Source organism: Aptenodytes patagonicus, chromosome 5 (genome assembly GCF_965638725.1).
Source record: "Aptenodytes patagonicus chromosome 5, bAptPat1.pri.cur, whole genome shotgun sequence".
Lineage (NCBI taxonomy): Eukaryota > Metazoa > Chordata > Aves > Sphenisciformes > Spheniscidae > Aptenodytes > Aptenodytes patagonicus.
In genome coordinates, this window is record NC_134953.1 from 16240530 (window position 1) to 16263127 (window position 22598).

Consider the following 22598-nt stretch of genomic DNA (forward strand, 5'->3'; position numbering starts at 1 on the left):
AAAAATATTCTGCCTGCCAGTGAAGCCACACCTTGACAATCCACCTTTGCTCAAACATATATATTAGCCCCTCTTAGTTATACAATGCAGGTCCATTTGGACTTTGTTACATAATATACTGACAGGTTTTGGGCTATGTAAGTTTTCCTCGTTTCAAAGAAAGAAAAGGTAAGAAGAAAAATATTTTTCTATGTCATAGCTAACTGTCACTGGAGTAATTAATTTTGTGATGTAAAAACAGTTGATGCAAAATGAACCATGAAAGGAGCTTCACAAAAAAATAAAAATATGTACAGTAGTATATTCTCCTTTTGCCTCTGGGCTGAAATAGTCTTTTTAGTAAAACATTTGCTTTAATGCAACTGGGCCAAACTGAGTAGCAACTTACCGCAAAAGTAAAACTAAAGAGGTAATTCTGAAACTAGTATTAGCACAGGTAGCAGAACCTGGCCTTTATGAATAGGAATGACAGGACATTACAACATTACCACTTGCATTTCAGAATGATCTTACAGAGAGCTGAAAAACAAAAAATGAGCAAAATACGGCCATCATAGAGAAAAACTCTTAGTACATAAGGCCAGTTCATTCTGACTCACAGTGCCTAATTCTTACTGCAGTTGTGCAATTATAAATACCACCTAGGCTGGTCAACTGAAAGGACCACACTTCCCTAACAGTTGATGCTTTTTTCCTTTTCTGGCCCAATGAAAGAACTGTTCTTTCTAGCTTTGCTTTTGTGGTTCAACTCTTTCTGGTTACATACCTGCTATGTTATGAAAACTTCAAAGACCTTTGTAAGAAAAATTACTGGTGTGATAGCTGCATCTCTGAGGATAAACCTTTGGAACAATTTCAAGTACTAATGCTGAGTTTGAGCCTGATAAATTCTCTATAATTTTAAATTCATTCCCTCAAATGCCAAAAGAACCTATGGACTCAGCATCTTTTTGATATACCTTTTAAAAATAAATTTATATGGATTTCTAGAAAGATGATCAATAGGGAGAGAAATGCGCACTCCTGTTCTTTTGATTTATATGAAATGACAAAAATGCCCCTGGTGTTAGTTTGTGCAGTCTGTAGAATTTATATATATTTATTTATGAAGAAAAGGATGTCATTTTCAGGCAAGAACATGAACTTCATAAAGTTGTCATCTAAAAGATTCAGTATGTGTTATCTGATAGGAAGCATATATATTTAAAAAAGATCTAATTAAAATACATTTAAGCATGTCCATTATGAGAAAACACAATGGCAGTTTTTGTGATGACAAAAAAAATGTATAGCTGAGATTGTCAAAGATCTCTAATGGATTTTAATCCATATATATGGATTAAATTGGTATAGAAATATATGTTCAGCAAATGTGGTATACTCACTGGAACAGAGGTTAACGTAATGAAATAGCTTCGTAGTAAAGAGAAAACAGATTATATGAGTCAGTTTCTCCACTTCTTTCTAATTCATTCCTTTATTTTTATTCAAACACAAGAAACAGCAGTAAAAGGCCTTTGAAAAAGTTTTAAAGGTAACTTAAAAATGAAGAGAGGCTTTCCGGTCAGAAGCATTTGCAGAAAGTTCTGGTGTTTAAGAGAAGCTTCCTTTCATCTACTTTTCCTTTCGTTAACTGTTCAAGCTGAATTCTTATTATAATTCACTTGGTAACAAATTACCTTCTTGATTTCTCAATGGGAATGCCATCATACACCAGTCTTATTGTCAAGCAGGTAATTATATTTTGTTTAAGAGTTTTATGCATATCATTGAAGTATTTTAGAGCTAACTGAAAACAATACCAAATTCCACAGAATCCTTAACTTTTTCTTCAGTTTATGAGGATTAAACTTTAAAAAAACCCACCAGCATATGTAGATAAAAGTAAAGATGAAACAAAAATTACATTTAGTCAAGAAAATTGTGCAGACTCCAAGATTCAGATAGCAGGAAGGATGTGTTTTCTCATGATGTGATATATCGGTGAAACTGTGTGTGTCCTTAAGCTCACCTCAAACTATCTATTTGTTTTACTAAGTAGTTTTACTTGCTATTTTGATTCTCTTCAGTGAAATATTTTACTAACAGTTTTATGTTATTTGTTACCTCTAGTATCAGCTGAACAAAATCAGCAGAACGGGAACAGATTAGAAAAGTACTGAAGATTTAATCTTCTAATGCTTTAATGCAGTTATCATATTCTATAATTTAGAAAAGACCAAGAACAATTTTGAACCCTCTCTCATTTAGCTGTAAAGAGCCTACATCTTTTGAAATTTTCCATAATCTCACATTGAGGCATCAGAAGATTCTCCGACTTTCACAAACCACTGCTGCTCTTGAAGCACTAGCTGCCATCTCCCATAAAAATCACACAGTGCTCCTCCTTCCTCCTATATTACATAAAAATGACAAGTAAAATAAGTGACAACTTCGTAACTGACACTGAAGTATCATGTAAGCATGAATATGGTCCATATCTACATTAATATATGAAACACACTCCAAAACCAGAAAATCATACCTGAAATCTCCCTTGTTGTTAATAACTCTTTCTGCAGGGCAGTAGGGTGCAGCCGTTTCAAGTACCACAATTTCTACTTGTTTAGTGCTATTTCCATAGGAATTGTTGACTAGACACTCCCAATCTCCAGTTGCATCGATGTCAATGCTGGATAGGATAAGTTCACTATAAAAATAAAAGATTAATTATTGTATAAGCTTAATCATATAGAGATTGAGTCATTGGTTTTCTGACATTATTTTCAGAGATTTTCTATGAAAATATAAAAACAGGTTTTGCTCTATGTTATTATAGGGATAGACAGTATGTGAGTGATTGGTATTAAGATTTTAGTAGCACCAATTTGGATTGACCACTCAGATCATGACAGGCTATAACACAGATTACCAATCATCACAAAAGCATATCAGCTATGTATCAATGCCCGTTCTCCTTTCCCCAAATATTATAAAATGGATTTTTTTGTTGCATAAACAAGCACTTGAAAGTCAGAAATGCATTTCAAGTTGACAACACAACCAATTCACAGAGAATGCTTCCCTTCAGCTGCGATTGCAGCTCCTATGGCATTTCAACAGCAGAATCTGCTGCTCCTGTGGCGGCATGGGAAAAGTTTTCTAGAATAGCCATTGACTTTGGAAGCCGTATAGAATTTTCCTGATGAATGCAAAATGAGATGAGGCAACTGCTGATATTTCTTTCAGTACTTTGCTACTCACAAACATCTTTCACACTGTCCCCCACCAAATATGAAATGTAGTTATTAATATCAATAAATTAAGGTTGCATTAACTCTTTATAATGAGTGTTAGACAAGTTAAATATAGAGACACTTTGTGGCTTCTCTTACAATACAAACATTCTGCATGACTGCACCACACCAATATTTAGCTACCTAGGCTAAATATTCTATGTATAATTAGAGGAGGACGAAATAATTTCAGAAACATTTAAAATTGTCTAGAACTGTTCTGGTTAGTATTTTCTGTATATTTTAAATCAGGAGAGAAGCTTTCCTTCATCTAACGGATGTAACCCAGGCCCTAATGAAGTCAATAAAGTTTAGTTTTTCAATTGACTTCATCAGGGATAGAATTTTATCCAATTACTGTAACTCCATAGATCTCATAGACAAAAATAATGTTAACTACTACATTTTAAGGAAGTAATACATTGGATCTTAAATCTGCTATTGGGCTAGAAATAAATTTTACTACAGTTCTAAAGAAAACACAGCTTTTGCAAGTAGTTGGGAGAGGAAAAAAAGGTAGTAATTATCTGAAATATTTACTTTGCTTTATACAAATGGCTCGTCTTTGACTACGCCTTGTGGTATAGACAATTAGAAATTATGTGGGAAGAGATGGAGTACAGTCAGAAAGGGAGAGAAGGTACATTATAAAAAGAGAAGCACAGAATTTAAAAGTTATTAAATTGATTTCAAATCTGTAGTTAAAACAAATTCTTAAAAAATTCTACTTGTGGCCTTTGGCACTTTTGTAAAGAGCCTGACAATTTGAAAGATATACAGAGAATAATTATGTATAATTTATTTTTAATTTTTTGCTCTTTTAAACTTCTCTAAAAACATCATCCTTTTTCAGTTTAAACCTTTGTATATTATATATGCCCTTTTATTAACTTCGCTACAAGAAAGGATCGAATCTAATCTCCTTGTATATAGACTACATCTGATACACATGGAAGTAGACCACAATCAAGGTAGGAAGTGATTAGACAGCTGTGTATGTAATTTTCCCTTTGAAATATGCATACAATGAAGGATGATTTTCTCAAGTACTTACTACAGGACCGTTATCTTGATCCCCAGAAAACAAGCAAACCATGGTAAATAGCCTTTGATTTAAGTTAAATTGCTTCAGAATTTTTGTGCAGTTCTCCAGATATTCAGTCAAATTTATCATTAAACAGTAACTTTAAAAATCTCCCACTGTTCCTATTTATCATGGATTTGAGCTCCAAGTACCTTGGAATCCCCTATTTCTTTTTTACAACAAATTCTAACATGTTTTTATTGTAGAAAATATAGAAAAAGCATTACTAGCCATTCTCAGACAGAGTATCTGAATATTTTCATGTCAAAAGAAGCAATTGTCCTCTTAAAAAGTCTCAGATGAGAAAGCCCAAGAACAGCAGCCTCTTAGCTAACTCAATACATCTTCTTACATTCAGGTTGAAATACTTAAGTGAAATTAGCCAGTTGATAAAAATTTTTTAATTAAAACTTCTATTTCATATGTCACAACAATCTCACATCATCTTTATAGACAGCTGAGAAAGAATATAATCCTAGAGCTTATAAAAACAATTATCCATGAAAGCTCTTTGTCACAGAAACAATAGGCAGCATAAATATTCACCTGTGGCATCAAGACACGGAGACTTCCCAAGTGAATAGAATGTATGATAGATGTGCTGATCTTTTGATATATTCCGTATAAAATATCTATAATCATTGTTAAAACTACATATTTGATAAAACTGGGAACCACAGCGATTTTAGGTAAATGCAATACTTAAACATATTATCAGTTTTACAGGTAATCAATATGAAGATAAATAAATATGAAGAAAAAGGGTACATTTTCCATTTATTTAAATTGCTGAAACGTGTTCCGATGCAAATTTATCTGCTGCTAAACAGATCTCCTGTCATTAGATGAAGTTTCCCAGTTTCACAGACAAATATTTACTGATACATCAGTGTTGCTTCTGGTAGAAACGCAATACTTGAACACTGGTTCAAATTCTCGAAAATGATGAGTAAATCCTCACATTCACACTTCCAATCTTCTATGGCCCTTTCTTCAGATGGTGAACCAAAATAAGCCAGAATAGGTTTATGCAATATAGAAGAAGCTGTATAATGACTAGAACATGGAATTGTCCTCTGAATTGCCATCTGGCCACTGTAAATGATGCATTCATTTATATTCCTCTAGGAATATTTTGGATAGCAAGCCCAATGGTAAAACTGTTCATTTACTTACCATCTGGATATGACAAATGACAAATTGATCTTATACCTCTGGAGATTTTGGGGGACTGGATTAAAAAAAATAAAAAGTCTTTTAATTCTCAAAAAGAGCAGTCTACTTGATCCTTTAACATTTTCTCCACTTAGAATCCTTGGCAACTTCACAGTCCCGGCAGACCAAAAGGAAAGGGTGGGCCTGTATAGGATTTTAAACCTCTTCCTAAAGTTTTCTAGTAGGTCAGCTACATATTTTAAGTCTTGGCACTGTTACATTAGCATGCCCAGAAGTTCCATGGTTTTTCTTACTCTTAGTAGAAAGGCATTCTTGATCTCTCTTGGCCATGGCAAGAAGTCTTGATAAAAGGCAAGAACTCCCCTGTGACCTGAGAATGTGGCAGGACTCTCTGGTTTAGGAGCTTGACAAGAGCACAACAGAATTAAGAGAGGTCAGCACCTGTGGCTGTATACTTTTCTTAATTATCCTATCTCACAGAAGCTAATAAACATCAGGCCACAAATGAAATGATCTTGCCTCTACTATGCAGCTTTCCTAAGGATGGAGTATGAGTCAGAAAGAGTTCCTGTTCCCTCTACATTAGCAATCATACCCCACTCCTCAGAGGTGTGATAGTTGCTACTTTTGTGGAAATTTTTGACCTACCAAGACATAAAACAAAGTCAGTCATTCATGATACGGTGTCAAGGCAAACTGAATTTGAAGATTGATGCCTGACGAAAACAAAAGGATGACTAGCAAGCTTTTCTCAAGTTTTCTTTTGAAACTATAGTGACCTTCTCCATAAAAACATTGAAAGGAAGAAAGAGAATATACATGTTTCTTCTTTGTACTGGGAAATTTAATGCGTGGTAGGATTCCTTTTTCAAATATGATGACTGGGATATTGAAAAATTAATTAAAATGTACAACTGATGCAATTGCATGAAAAAGTTGTTATAACATTCAATAGAAGCCTGTGGCATTGGTCATTACAAAGAGAGGAACCATAATGCAGGCGGAAGCCATACTCATGTAATCAAGTAATCGGTGACAATGGTTTTCTATTTGAGGAGTAGTTTTGCATTGCTACAGCTATGCATAACTAATTAGACAATCAGAAGTAGGTCTCATTATGCAAAGTTACACAACCATGTCCTGAAGTAATACCTTAGCGACATTTACTGTATGCCCCAGCAGTCATTTGCATGCTAGGAAACAGAGTAACAAATAAAGAGGAGACTTTAACACCACATTTTGATTGGCTTTCCACAAGAAAGGCTTTAAAGTCTGACTTGAGTTCCTGTAAGACTTGGGAAGAACCAACTGCTCTTCCTGGAGAAAAATAAAAAATAATTACTCAAACACAGATAACATTTAGGTTTCCTCATATTCTTCTTCAGACAGATAAATAGCAAATGCCTTTCTACAGCTGAGGCAGAAGGCCTGCATAACCTGCCTCCAACCCATACCACCTTAAATTATTAATACTAACACAGACTTTAAAAAATGAGTGTTGGTCTCCAGAGTACACTGCTGCTTGGAATGCAGCCTTTCACAGGGGATATAAGGTTAAAACATGGAAAATGAAGAGAGAATGTGTAAATCTAGGCACTTTAACTGAACTTAAATTGCTAGTCTGATCTCTCTGACAAAGAGAGATCTTCTTCTTATTTACCCATGGAAGAAACAACTGTAGAAGGCTGATGGCCTTTAAGAAAAGCTTGTGTCCAGGCAACAGCAAGAGAAAAGGAAGACTAAAGATTAAAGTACTCATTTTATGCTAGATGTCTAGCAAATATTTTCAGGTGTAATCAATTTGTCATACACTTAGGAAATTCAATACCCATTTCTGTTTCTTCTGATTGAATATAAAAACAAAGCATAACTTACCATATAATGCCATCCATAGCTACCCAAGAAACATAATGTGCTATAACGTACTTTTACTGTAATTTATCTATCAGCTAATTTGTTCACATCAGTATGCTAGGACCATGACAACAGTTGGATTTGACTTCAGAGATGCTGATGGAAAGGACCTAATTTTAATGACAATATATTGACAGAAAAAAAAACCCAAAACAAAACCTACTTCCAAAATGGGAGAAAAGACCTGTATGTCAGTTAGTAAACCATCTCACTTTATTTTCGTTTGTATTGCTCAAATTACTTTGACTGAAATGCAAATGTTCAAAAATGTTGTCACAGGCTAATATTATCCATTTGTTACGTAAACATTTGCCCAACAGCGAGATGTGTTTTCTGTAAGTGGATGTCGAAGAACCTGTGACCTACATTTATATGCCATCAATTTGTTTCTTAAAATTGAGAAAACAAATGCTACTAAGAGTGACTAAATCAAATCATCTTCAGAAACAGTCAGAAATCTGAATAGCCCTACAACATACCACAACAGGTTTGGTTTCTTGTATGATCCTTTTCCTCTCTCATTGAGCTTGTCAGGTAGAGACAGACCACCAGCTACTGTGCTGCATTGAAGGGTGTGCATAAAGATGTTTGCATTTATCTTCATACTCCCATAGTCCTAGAGTCAATACATACCACTCTAGCTAGCTGAGAACGTAAAGTGGGAAGCGGGGGGGAGGAAGGTATCAACAGCTCTAGAGCACTCAAAGCTTTCTCTTGGTGGAGAAACCTTCAGACAGCTGGCAGGTCTGTGAAGCACAGTGCTATAAAGCTATCTGAAGAGAGTACACCTGGGCCAGGGCTTATTTAAAGTACTTCATGAATCAGTTGTCTATCATTGAGCTGCTTTGTCAGTTGGTGAAAGGTTTGGGGATGCTCAAATGTGTTTATTGTTATTAATTTTGTTCTACCAGCAAACTGCTTGACCGCAGGATGTATACAACTGCAGTCTTCTGGGGAAATGGTGCTACACCTGCTGTATGCCTTTCATCTGCCCTTAAGTAGTCTGTATGCTGCAATGTTATATCCAGAGGAAGCTTTATTTCATTAGCATAACTCATAGATTGTGATCTGTACACTATCAGAGGTTCTTAGACAAAAATAACACTATGACAATCAGTCCAATAGCCAAAATTGCATAAAAAGCTTTTAAAAGTAAAATATTTCCCAGATGATTCAGAAGTGTTAACATATTTATGACAATTCTTGATTATCTGATTACGTGCCACTGGGACCAGCAAAAAAGCCCAAACAACCTCCTACAAAAAAACCAAACAACACACAAAAGAAAAACTAAAAAACTATCACATTAATTTTACGATTTCAAATTATTTGTCAAATGCACACTACTTTGACAGAATTTCCCACTCTTTCTAGTCAGTGGTAATGTTACAAATGCAGAAATTAATTATTTAATGAATACTTTATGGGATAGACTAATTTTATATTAGGGCTAGAATACTGACCTGTTTTATTTGCTGACCTGCAAGAAATCTGGGAAGATCTAAAAAGGAGGTAAGACATAGCAGATTCCTACATAAGAACTTCAGGAACAATCTCTATTCTTTCTCCAGTATATAGTGCATCTCCAACAGTGTAAACTTTATTTTGTGATGGCCAGGAGTCATCCAATCAAAATACCATAACCAATTGAAAATAAGGTTCTTTTATCCTGCAGAGAGAAAGAAGGGGAGGGGCTGGGACCTATATTCATGGAATTCCAGCATGCTAATGGAGTAAAAAAGCTTTCTATAAGTCCATAAGTAATATGTCCTACAACATGTTCTCTATGTTGAATAGATTGAAATACATGAAAAGTAAAAAGTAATTCAGTTATTTGTTTTAATATTTCTAACATGTTTTGCTTTAAAGAAATGGTTTGCTTCACCAGTATCTAAGGTGATTGACTCAGTAGAAGGAGTACATCAGAGTCTGGACATAAGTCAGAATTGCTCTGATAATCACAGCTGATGCACAGGATTACAAACTGCTGCCTGGACTGAGAGAAAAATGTATAATTATACCTTACGTCGGTGTTGACAGGAAAAGTAATTTAAAAAAAGCCAGTCCTGGGATGTTCACTCCAAACTGCTGCTGCAGTGCAGCATCTCCTCAGCTGTATAGCTGCAGCTCTTTGAAGGGCTGCATTAAAATCATTCTGGCCCTAAAAAGTCAAAGCAAAACTCTACTGACTCCCCCTTGCGGGGGAGGAAAGTGCAAATTTTTGTTCTTAATACTGAACTTAACATTTCATTTCAGTGGTGTGGCTCGATGGACCCATACATAGCTGCATGAAATAAGCAGAGATGGAAGTGAGAGGTCAACATTTAGTGCAAGGCACCTTGTTAATCTGGTCTCAGCATCACTCTTTTAAAGTTCTAGAAGGACTCCATCAAAATTTTTTACAGTTCTGACATACTATTTTTCTAGGGTTTTTTTATTCTATGAGCCCAAAATACTTACATATATTTCCTGTGAAAATATCTTTCTCAATCACATTTCAATAAGCAGTTACCCAAATTAAGCCTACAGTTTTTATGGCACAGCACAATTCTTACATAATTGTCTATTCCTTTAACAGTAGAGGGTATCGTGTTGCTGCTTTTGCTTTTCATAGTATTGGTATACTTTTTCACAGGTTATATTTTAAATTATTCCCCAAACTGATTAGTAGTAAAACTAAAAACTATCATTGGGTTTCAACTCAGATAATTGAAAGATTTTTAGAGAAAAGGCTTAAGTTTAATTAATCTTCTAAATTAATTCACATGAAGATTCTCTTAATCTCAGATAATCAAACCCTTAGCCTGTGCATTTCATAATATTCTGCAATAATTTTAAATATTATCTTCCTGTTGATGTACGAGAACATTGCTGGTAAAGGTGCATCTGCTACTAGTCTTTTGCTGCCTACAGTGCCTGAAGTAAGCTGTAGACCATTGACTGCAGGGTTTAAGGTAATCTCAAAACAATACAGAAACATTGATTTGCAATTTAAATGGTTCTTTTGCTTCATTTCTTTCCTAACTGCTCAACAACTAAGGGTCAAGCAGAGTCAATTAGATGAACCCACAAAATATCAGTACTAAACAATTTCTGGGGACTTCCCTGGGCTTCTCAGCATGACCCTCAGCTGCTCATCTCCAAATGCTCATGACAGCAGAACACAAATACCTGCATTTCTGAATCAGATTCTTTGGATTTGTTCTAACACCTATTTTTTTAATCTTGTGCAGAGTGAATCTCCAATATTTTGCCATGATTTGGCACATATCTGAACTTCCAAGTGTGTATCCAACCTAGTAACATGCTCACCGGCGATATACCATTCATTTTCAGACTGTTCTTAACCTAATATCGGTCCAAACCGCTACCGCTTGCTTCGTATCTTTTCCAGATGTATTCTTGCCACAAACTGTTAAGAGAGTACAGGGGTCATTTTGATTCTTTCCAGAAAAAGTAGGCATAGAATTTCTGCCTTTCTGCCAGAATTTCTGGAAGTTTTGTTCTTTCTTATATGGTATGCCTGCCTGGATCTCAAACTTGTCATGATACCACCTGTCTACTCCTGGAATCGATCTGTACTCATATTCATTTCTCTCAATAACCATACCTTAAACTATCCTTATTCTTTTAGTGAAACTTTCTTGATTACAAAAAATATGATCGTAATTTTTAATGCACATCGCATTCCTTTTTATTTTTCCCCCAGTTTCTTCGCTATTACAGTACAAGTGGATCATGATTTGAAACTCTTCCTTGATATCAGATATTTCTTTTGCAGATGGAAGTTTTGAAGATTTTCACATAATCATATACCTCTAAAAGCAGCTTTCAGAAATGAGTATACACATTTTATGTATAAATTTTAAAATCAGTTTTCTTACTATTTCCCCTACCCTTGTTACACCTAAAGGATCAGCTGTAGTTCCATAAATGTCTTATCTCAAACATTACTATTTCTTTCATTATTTACATTTGACCATCCCATATTGGTTTTGACTGCTGTCAAAATGTATGGAAGCACTAGATGCTTTAAACAAAACCCAGATTCGTAAGCTTACTTTTTTTTTTGTTTTGTTTTAAGAACTGCATTTGGCAGCCATATTTAGAAGACTGAAATACTCAGCACAGCGTATAAGAGAAAAACACTATTTGTGGGGGATCACAGTTGAGACCTAATAGTCTGTGTTTCCAGTGGCAAATCTATCTACATAACATAACAAAAATTACATCTGAAAAACACATCTGATCCTAACACCTGCTATCCTAGGTGTAGTTAAAAGCATGTTAGTTTCTCCAGTTGTAACACTCCTTTTTATGGCTTCTTAACTTTCTGCACAGTTTAATGTTTTCAGAAAGAGCACTTGTGAACTGTAATGGTCCCAGAGCAGCCATTGCAGCTGTCAGAGACATAAGCACTGTTAAACATTCTACACAAGTATTTACAGAATAGAACCAAAAAGACTTTAAAATTGTCATTATAGTCTATGTGGTAAATAAGAAACTTCCTGAATATTAAAGTCTCTCTACTACTGCGGAGTTGCTTGGTTCATAAAACTAAAATATTTCTCTTTTTGAGTTTAATATTCTAATAACTGTCCTGCTAGCCTCTCTAAACACTGAAAGGGAACAGTGGGGAAGTTGGGAAAGATGCTATGCTGCAGAGAATCGTACATAATCTGCTTTCTATGTGGCTTCAGGGATATGGATTGTTTCATTGCCGCTTATTGTGATCAAACGGATAATCTAATATTCCAGGCTTAAGAAATTAGGCTGTCTTCATGGAAACACAAGTCACAATTTCAGCTAGATCCATTCACAGATGATATGAAATTAGTTCCACGTCACATTTACATTTTTATGTACGACTATGACATTTATACACAGGCATAATGACAGAAAATTCAACATGAGCAAAATCAAATATTATTATCATTGGCAAGAAATGGTAAATGCGAGCTAGCAGCAGAATTGAAAACACCTTCTCAAGATCTCCTATAAGGGAATACTCTTTGCCAAGAAAAATGTCACAGGCCGGAATACAGTTCAAAACTTTAGTTTAATTATTGTAACAAAAACATTTATTTTAGTTTATTCTGCTTTATCATAGGAGACAAAAAATACACATTTGGATATTTTATCCTTCTACTGTGGCAGTTAATAAAACAGAAGGGTTTAGTATGATATTTGTGTTGTAAATCCACGTCCAGAAATATCTGGAACTACCCAATAAAATAACCATCTAAAGATGTTTGAATAAGCAGCTTTTGGAACAGGACTTCACCTCTTTGTTCAAAACTAGCTTCAGAAATCTTTCAATTGCTAAGCAGCACAAGCCAAAGCCTGTCCTTCAGTACAATCACAGAAAGCCACAGAGAGCGGACATTTGCTGTAAAGAGTAGGTATAGGAAGGCAAAATATGACACTGTAAGAACTGATTTTAAATTACCTTTATTTTTACTCCAAATCTTATACTTAACATATGATAACCTCAGGGTCTTTCTGATGTTTCACAGTGCCTCGCACAACTGTGATTTAGCCTTAAGAACTATCACAAATTAGTGTGTAATAGCATGTAACAAGCATATTAATACATACTATTGTAACATGTAATAAGCATGCTATTACATACTATTTTAACATGTAATAATAATAATGATATAAATGGAGTTATAGTATACATGGTCATGATGATGGGATTAGAATTAAGAAATGCTGGAGAGTTTTTACAGTTGTAACTTAAGCAATGTTTTCTCATTTTCAACACAAAAAGACAATACATCTATAATTTATATTAAAAAAAATCACTGACTTCAAAATAGTATGGGTTTTGAAAGCTAGTTTCAAAAGTATAGGTTTCTCTTGCCTTTAGTAAGCTAGTTTTGATCAGTCCCTTGATCAAGGCAGAGGCATGATTGCTTGAGTATTAGCATTTTTGACTGCATAAGGACCATGCTGTACAGTAAAGGCAGTGTTGATGCCCTACTATATTGTGAAGTGAAACATATAGCTCAAATAAATGAGCAATTAAAATGTTTTAAGCTTTTAAATAGCTGTTTAAAGATTGAGAGTTTAATTCAAAAAATATTTTGTCTCATTTTGACAGTCTGTATCACATAACTTGGACAAGTCAAAGCATTTTTCCAGTCTATAACAGCAAATATGATGACGTATTTAGAGAACGTTCTTTCTGAATACCTGGTCCCAGTGCATACTGCAACATGAGCATCAAGGTCACTTATTTAATGGCACAGTAAATGAGGTAGGTAGCAGATCAACCATCCTTATTAAAATATTGCTATGGTAGACAATGATTTTTATTTTATAGTCTGGCAAAAATTAAGCAATATAAGGTAAAATTCAGTCAAGCTACTTCTAAACTAGTTTTTTAAAAATGATAGCTATTTTGAAAATCTTAACATTTTTAGACAATTTATTTGAGTTTATTACTACGCTGTACAAATTGCTTATATAGTGCAAAATATAATTCAGTTGAATAATATAATGAGATTAACAGCATGTCTTTTAATTTTGATATCAGGAAAATAAGAAGAACATGCTTTAATTTCAGTGACTCAGCAGTTTTATAATAGCTCATGCACTTGGCATTACCATACTAATTGGTCTAATAGTCTTTTTCATTATCCGCTACAGCCATACACATCAGTATTAGAAGGAAGCCAGTAGCTGGGAGAATAGGTCAGATCTACGCCTCCAGATCTATAGGACTCCAAAAGGGGTCAAATAACCAGTGAGTAGACGAAATTAAAATCAATAAAGCCAAAAGGCCCCAGTGGAGAGGAATTAATTTGACTCCCTTCATAACTTTCATTTGATAGTTCAAGAAGCATTTCAGGTCAATTATATTAATAGAAACTGGTTGAGTGAAAAGATGTTAATGATGATCTAGAGCTAATTAGCATAGCTATTTTCATTCCATCTTCTACAAAGAGAAAGGCAGAACATAGACACAGAATCAGACTCTTTTTTTGATCAATGATGGAAATTGGCAGAGGACAAAAGGCTGTGTGCAACAGCTTAGCAGCTTTTAGTGACAAGCCCATACACGACGATAAAAACCAAAAAAAACCACAGAGATTTATAATAATTTATTAAATAAGATTTAAAAGGGAAAACTGAAGCAAAACTGGAACAATATGGTCATTACAATATGACCATTGTCATGGTCATATGATCATTAGGTCGTGCAGAGAGGAAATGAGAAAGGCAAAAGCCCAGCTAGAACGCAATCTGGCCGCTGTCGTTAAAGACAACAAAAAAAGTTTTTACAAATATATTAATGACAAGAAGAGAGCCAAGGAGAATCTCCATCCTTTATTGGATGCGGGGGGGAACATTGTCACCGAGGATGAGGAAAAGGCGGAGGTACTCAATGCCTCCTTTGCCTCAGTCTTTAACAGGCAGACCAGTTATCCTCAGGGTACTCAGCCCCCCGAGCTGGAAGACAGGGACGGCGAGCAGGATGAACCCCCCATAATCCAAGATGAAGCAGTCAATGACCTGCTACACCACCTGGACGCTCACAGCTCTATGGGGCCGGATGGGATCCACCCAAGAGTGCTGAGGGAGCTGGCGGAGGAGCTCGCCAAGCCACTCTCCATCATTTATTAGCAGTCCTGGTTAACGGGGGAGGTCCCAGACGACTGGAGGCTTGCCAATGTGACGCTCATCTACAAGAAGGGCCGGAAGGAGGATCCGGGGAACTACAGGCCTGTCAGCCTGACCTCGGTGCCGGGGAAGATTATGGAGCGGTTCATCTTGAGGGCGCTCACAAGGCATGAGTGGGACAACCAGGGGATCAGGCCCAGCCAGCACGGATTCATGAGAGGCAGGTCCTGCTTGACCAGCCTGATCTCCTTCTATGACCAGGTGACCCGCCTAGTGGATGAGGGAAAGGCTGTGGATGTGGTCTACCTGGACTTCAGGAAGGCCTTTGACACCATCTCCCACAGCATTCTCCTAGAGAAGCTGGCGGCTCACGGCTTAGACAGGTGTACTCTGCGCTGGGTCAAAAACTGGCTGGACGGCCGGGCCCAGAGAGTTGTGGTGAATGGAGTTCAATCCAGTTGGCGGCCGGTCACGAGCGGTGTTCTCCAGGGCTCAGTTTTGGGGCCGGTCTTGTTCAATATCTTTATCGATGATCTGGATGAGGGGATCGAGTACACCCTCAGTAAGTTTGCAGATGACACCAAGTTGGGCGGGAGTGTTGATCTGCTCGAGGGTAGGAAGGCTCTGCAAAGGGACCTGGACAGGCTGGATGGATGGGCCCAGGCCAACTGTATGAGGTTCAACAAGGCCAAGTGCCGGGTCCTGCACTTCGGCCACAACAACCCCATGCAGCGCTACAGGCTTGGGGAAGAGTGGCTGGAAAGCTGCCCAGCAGAGAAGGACCTGGGGGTGCTGGTCGACAGCTGGCTGAACATGAGCCGGCAGTGTGCCCAGGCGGCCAAGAAGGCCAACGGCATCCTGGCCTGTATCAAAACTAGTGTGGCCAGCAGGACTAGGGGAGTGATCGTGCCCCTGTACTTGGCCCTGGTGAGGCCGCACCTCGAATACTGTGTTCAGTTTTGGGCCCCTCACTACAAGAAGGACGTTGAGGTGCTGGAGCGTGTCCAGAGAAGGGCAACGAGGCTGGTGAAGGGTCTGGAGCACAAGTCTTATGAGGAGCGGCTGAGGGAACTGGGGTTGTTTAGCCTGGAGAAAAGGAGGCTGAGGGGAGACCTCATCGCTCTCTACAACTACCTGAAAGGAGGTTGTAGCGAGGTGGCTGTCGGTCTCTTCTCCCAAGTAACAAGCGATAGGATGAGAGGAAATGGCCTCAAGTTGCGCCAGGGGAGGTTTAGATTGGACGTGAGGAAAAATGTCTTAACTGAAAGAGTGGTTAAACATTGGCACAGGCTGCCCAGGGAAGTGGTTGAGTCCCCATCCCTGGAGGTATTTAAAAGACGAGTAGATGAGGCGCTTAGGGACATGGTTTAGTGGGCATGGTGGTGTTGGGTTGACGGTTGGACTCGATGATCTTAGAGGTCTTTTCCAACCTCAATGATTCTATGATTCTATGATCCTATGATTGCCAAATATTAGTTGTTACTTCTTTTATAGAAGCCTATTCTACTTCATTCCTTTTGCATTTTTCACACCAGCAAAGGTTTCTGTAGATCTGTCTCTTAAGCACACAGAGGCACACAGATGGTAAAAGTCATAGAAAGTAGAGAAAAATTTTAATAAGAAACGAATATGAGATTACTTAACTAAAGAATATAGGATCCAGTACATTGGAGCCTACAGAAATTAATCCAAGCCTTTTAAATTGATAGTTCTTCACAGGTAGATCACTATGGTAGATCAATCTTCTAGATGGTGTCAGGAAGAAGTAGTTTGGCTGTAAATCACTCTCATACGCAACTGAAGCTATTCTAAGTTCAGTTTCTTTTCATGGTTTACTGTTTAAGAAACTCTGTTTTTATCTGTTTCAAATCCATAGTTGCTCAAATCTGGATACTTAGACACAAGAAATACGATTTGGCACCACAGCCATTCATAGCCATGAGAGACCTATACCTGTGTGTGTTCCAATTCAAGCATGGAATTGAACTGCTTCAAATAAAACAACTCCCAATACATGTTTTAGTGAAGCTTATTTCAAGTGTTGCATCTGTTCAAGACTTGCCTACAAGTCCGACTATTGCAAGGAGCATACGTTACCGTGTAATTAAGCAGCAGTCATGAATGATGCTGTCCTCCACAAATATGCCACTCTCTTCATCTGTTTCGATCAGGCGACCAGCATGGTACCAATGTACTTGGGTGGTATTGTCAACATATGTTGCAGTACACTGAAATGGCAAGCGGTCTCCATGAAAAACCACTTGTCTCTGTGATGGGATCAGCTCAAAAAGAGGAAGTTCCAGAGGCCCAGCTGCAGGAAAAACAAAATAACAGAAAAATAGGAAAAAAAACCCCTCACAATGAATTCCTCTCATGAATATTGTGAAGTGAACTAATTGTATACAATTCTAGCTTCCTAGATCTTAACATTAAAGCACTAATATAAAAGATATGCCCTCAAACTACCCACTTAAGTCTGACCATGTTGTGAATTCTAGAGATCACATTTCTTTCATTGGTGTGAGCCCAGATGATTACAGGATTACCAGAATATCTACAGAAAATGGGTTTCACAGAATAGTTCACAGTACGAGTGAGGTTGGAAGGGATCTCTTGAGATGCTCCAGTCCAGCCTCCTACTCAAAGCAGGATGCTTTAGTACAGAAAAAAATCAGTCTTCCAATTAAAGAAAAAATACAGCTATTAATATAGGTACAGTTAGCATTTATAAGACAAATTGACTGTCAGTGGATGAAATTCCCACTGTGCTCCAGAACAAAATTTACTCGCTCTACAGAGCCTAAAGGATCTCATATGCTGTGGTGGGTTGACCCTGGCTGGACACCAGGTGCCCACTAAAGCTGCTCTATCACTCCCCCTCCTCAATTGGACCGGGGGTAGAAAATATAACGAAAGCCTTTCCCCTGAAGTTCAACTGTCCCTATGATTTCTCATTTCCTTGTCCCTACTTACTTCTGCCTCTTCCACAAGTCGTCTTTACTCTCTAGATCTTTACTCAACGTTAAATATTAATCTAAATAGCTCTTTCTACTTTTTAATAGTGGATCTTTATTTTATGAATTTTCTCTCTTCTGTCTTTCCCCAAGAAATACCCTAATAATAAGAATATTGCATATTCTTATTCTAAGCAGAATCTTACAAAAAACAGCTGCCATCATCACATACCCAAATGCCTAAACACAATTAAAAAATAAATAGTGTTGTAAATTTGGAAGGCATATGCATTTTTGGGAATGCTGAAAGTCTGCTAATTTCATAGATTTGACAGTGATTGAAGGCTATATCCTTCAATCCTACAGTCTCTGTAGAGACTGAATCTCTAGACAGTATTTGTTTTCTTCCATTTTTATTTCTAGATCCTGAAACTACCTTAACACAATTTCTGTAAAATATTTTCTATACATGGTGAGATTAATGCTATTTCTTTAAATCGGTAGCAGAACATTGAAAAGGAACATTTTAGGAAAGGTAATTGAAATAGAGGCTCTGCATCTGAAGAAAGAAGATCATCTTTTATAGGATAATAAGGAATAAAGGAAAACCTTATTTTCTTTTTTCTGGTATAGTCTCCTTAGGCAGGACAAGAAAATCACTACCGCTGATACTTTGTTATCATCGCACAAATTTCTAATCATAATAAAAATACTAAGAACTCACATATGTGATTGATAAACACACTACCATGAATATCTTGCACAATAATTCCTAAAATACAACCTTTCCACCTCAGCCTACAATGCCAAAACAATTGACTGAGCCTGGGTCACTTTATAATGTCACGACTGCAATCTCATCTTAGACACAATGCCTACAGACTTGCACGTTGGAAATCCTTCTACCTTGATGAGGAAAGAATTTTTAAACTAGATCTTCTTCTCCTTTATTTTTCTTCCGTTTTCATTTAAAGGCCTCTCATCATTAATATCTATCCAGCCTACAGGGTTGTCAGTTGAAAGGTCACCCTTCCACATTTGCACCACTAGTAACTATCTCAAACATCTATTTTTCTGACAAGTATTTTAACATTTTTTTTTTCCATTTCACTGCTCACCATTTTATCTTCCTTAAACTTTCTCCTCAAAATCCTCCATTGCCCATAATAAATACAGATGAACTTAACCATGCCTAACCAGATTGCAAGCCATAATCACTGGTTCTACAATTGCTAAAATTCGTGGACAACCAGTAGTGTTTGTTCCTCTCCTTACTCAGCATCCCACTCTAACATGCTTCTTTATGTCATTCACATGTTGTCTTTGGAACACTTAAATTGTGAGAAGCTGCATTTATAAACCTAGCTTTGGGCCCTTAATACTACTGGGGAATTTGAATGTTAAATAGTATATTCATCACTTGCTTTGAATAAACAGTGAGAGGGATCACTTCTACTTTTTTGTAGAGTAAGAGTGCTGGCCGGCATAATACGCAGGATTTGTACAAGAGTGAATATGTGATATTGCTGTCTGGGAGAAGCACACAGAGGATTAAGGGGCTAGCTGCTATCTACTGAAATGTTGTAAGTCTGCTGTGACTATAAGGGCAGGCTTCAGATATCCCTCCTTACTTGTGTGTACATCCTGTAGTTTATCTTCTGATTGCGCCTATTATTTGTGGACATGGATGCGTTACTAAAAATTCCTTGAAACATACCTAGTATTTCTATATGATCTTTGGCTTCTAACTAAAAGAAGGGAAAGTAAACCAGATTAATACCTCATTCATAATAGCTGCAGGCTTGGTCTCAGTCATTTACATTAAAGGTTTTTACTAGAAGATGGAGAGAACCTCTCTCCAAAAGGTTGCAATCTTTGTGTTGCATTACGAAGTCAGTTATAGAATGTAAGGATAAGTGATGGTGTGGAATTTAGCCATAAATTAACTGAATGATTATGAAAATGGAGTCCAGAAAAACTAAACATACTGTCACAAGTACAACAGAAATATATACTACTCACAGAAATAAAATGTTTCTCATGAACACAGTAATTTTTACCTGAGGATATTGTATCTTGTCAAATGTTTTTGCTCATGCACTGAGTGACACATTGTGTCATGAGGCTATGAAGTAGAAAGAGTGCCAACTATAGTATCAATATTTCTTAAGACAAGCTAAATAACTTGCCTGGCATACAGATGCAGTGTAACGCTATCACTTTGAATTTCTCTCTGCCTTTATAGCTGGTCTTTGAGGCTCTCCCGTTATCATTTCTGTGGCTCAGCCTTGGGAATCACCAAACCCAGAAATGGAGTAGGAATGATGTGTTTTGTGCAGATTTTGTCAATTATTGATCAGAAGTAAATGAAACCTTTTTTAACTGCAGCATATCAGAAAAGGAGAAAATGATCCTTTGATTGACATCAGTCATATCAACAACCTACTCATTTTCTTTTTCTTTGCAAGTCCTTCTAAGTGCCAACAAAGATGCAAAGTGAATGAAACGTACCTTTGGTTTACCGTTAGGGTGGGATATCCTTCTGACCAGCTGAACCCTTTCACAATGTACATATTTGGGTTGGCCAAATCGACAAATAATGATGCAAACTCATTTTCAAAGTTAAACAAGTAAAATTTCTATGGATTATGACATTTGCAGAACAAGGAAGGTACACTTAAGTACTTCTACAAAACATCTGCTTTTAATCTGTGTGATTTCTACCAAAAAAATGATTACAAGAGCAAATCTGCAGTTGTTTTCTGGGGATAATCATGATTTAAATGACTGAGGCTGGTTCTGCAACTATTACTCATGCAAAAGTTCCAGTTGACTTCAGTGACACAGCTCACAGATATAAGGATTAATTGCATCAATAAGAGTTTCAGGATTAGGGCCAATACCCTTTGTCCTGAATGGCTGTAAAATGATTGTATAGTTCTATCAGCATCAGCTGGAAATACTTATTTTAAATCCATAATCCAACAATCCTTCAAACTTAGAATAAAAATAGAAGTATTTACTAATGCTGTACACTCATTTTCAAGTTTGACTTTGACAATAAAGTAAGAAGTAAGATGTAAGAAATTCTGAAAGTATTTGGAATAGTTTTGGCATTGTTTTGACAGCACTGAAATATAACATCTCTGGCAAGCATATCCCTACACAAGAGAAATTTTCTCTTTGATTATGTGATTACTGAAGACCTAATAAATATATATAATCTCTGATGCTCATGTATATATGTGTGTGTGTGTGTGTGTACATATGGCAGATACAACAGCCTCATCAGATTAAAAATAATTTACAGTTTACTATTGTATCCTGGGAGCAGAGGGACTAACTTAGGGGGATTTCATTTATTTAATTTTTACACATGTGAAAAATATTCCAGGATTCTCCTTCCAAGACAATCCACTCTGCTGCCCTCGCATTTGGAGCCAGCACCACCATCTGCAGATGAGAGGTGTGGCTCTCCTACAGGCATTTAGATCAAGGGCTGCTGAAGTGTTTTACAGTCTTTACCTGTCTTGTCTCTCTAGTCAGCACTAAACCATGATTGCGGGAGAGCACCACAGGAATCACTGATTGCAGCATGAATCTAAAGGTCTAACCCGTCATTATAGCAATTACATCTTTTTCTTTATCTTTCACTTCTCAGCAGAAAAGGGTTTTGTTGACTGAAGGCCAGATTCTTTATGCGATCCAGTCTTGCATTGCAGATTAGCTCTAGACTAGAATACTGAGGACATATGGAGGAGGAATCAGGTTACACAAATACCACTGAATTAGAGTATCGCTTAAGAGTCCTTCTCACAGAAAGTATATCCATGCACATTTTAATGCATGCAGTGTCCCAAGATGTATATAAAGTGGAAAAAGAAAATAGAAATTATTTCAATAACCATTAGCTAAAATAGAAAAACAGCAAGGTGCACTGAAGCTCTAAGGAAATGTTCCAATGCGTATGCCCTTAATATCTTTATAAAACAATTTCTCTCTCTCACACACATGCACACACATGAAATACTTTCTGCGCTTTTCCTTACAATTCAGTTCTTGAGATTCTGAGTAGTTCAATTTTGCTTCTAATTTTAGCCTTTCTTTTTGTTTACTGTTTTAAAAGATGGAAAGGAAAAGAATGTGAAGGAAATACTGCTGTCACCGAACATATATGGAATACAACTATTTGTAAAAGACATAACATACGATGCATCTCTAACCTGTATTTTAGTTACATTTTAAATATAATATGATCATATTTAAAATGTATGCACTTATAATGAATGGACACTACCGTTTTCTGGATGAATGATCAAAAGCAAATCTGTAAGCACAAAAGCTGGCCTACGCAATAGATTTGTCTAAACACTAGAGAAAGTTGGCTAGTCATTGGCCAACATGACCAGCACAAGATACTGGAGACATGATCAGAGAAAAATGAAACTACATCCTACCTCCAGCCACATTTTTTGCATTTTCTCCTACGCAACCTATAACCTGGGCAGCACAACTCTCTACAGCTAAATAGCTACTAAGTGCATAATCCTGGTTACTACACCAGAG

The 22598-nt window shown here is 36.8% G+C and overlaps 1 protein-coding gene across 3 annotated transcripts in view; it reads right to left on the reverse strand.

The window, feature by feature from the left end:
• Positions 1–22598, reverse strand: part of LOC143160727 (adhesion G protein-coupled receptor A1-like) — a 296528-nt gene that overhangs the window by 140749 nt on the left and 133181 nt on the right. For all 3 annotated transcript variants that reach the window (XM_076338820.1, XM_076338822.1, XM_076338821.1), the window contains 2 exons: positions 17176–17389; positions 2525–2689 (listed from right to left, as the gene is read on the reverse strand). In XM_076338820.1, the coding sequence (XP_076194935.1) occupies positions 2525–2689; positions 17176–17389 (379 nt within the window). The remainder of the gene's footprint in view (positions 1–2524; positions 2690–17175; positions 17390–22598) is intronic.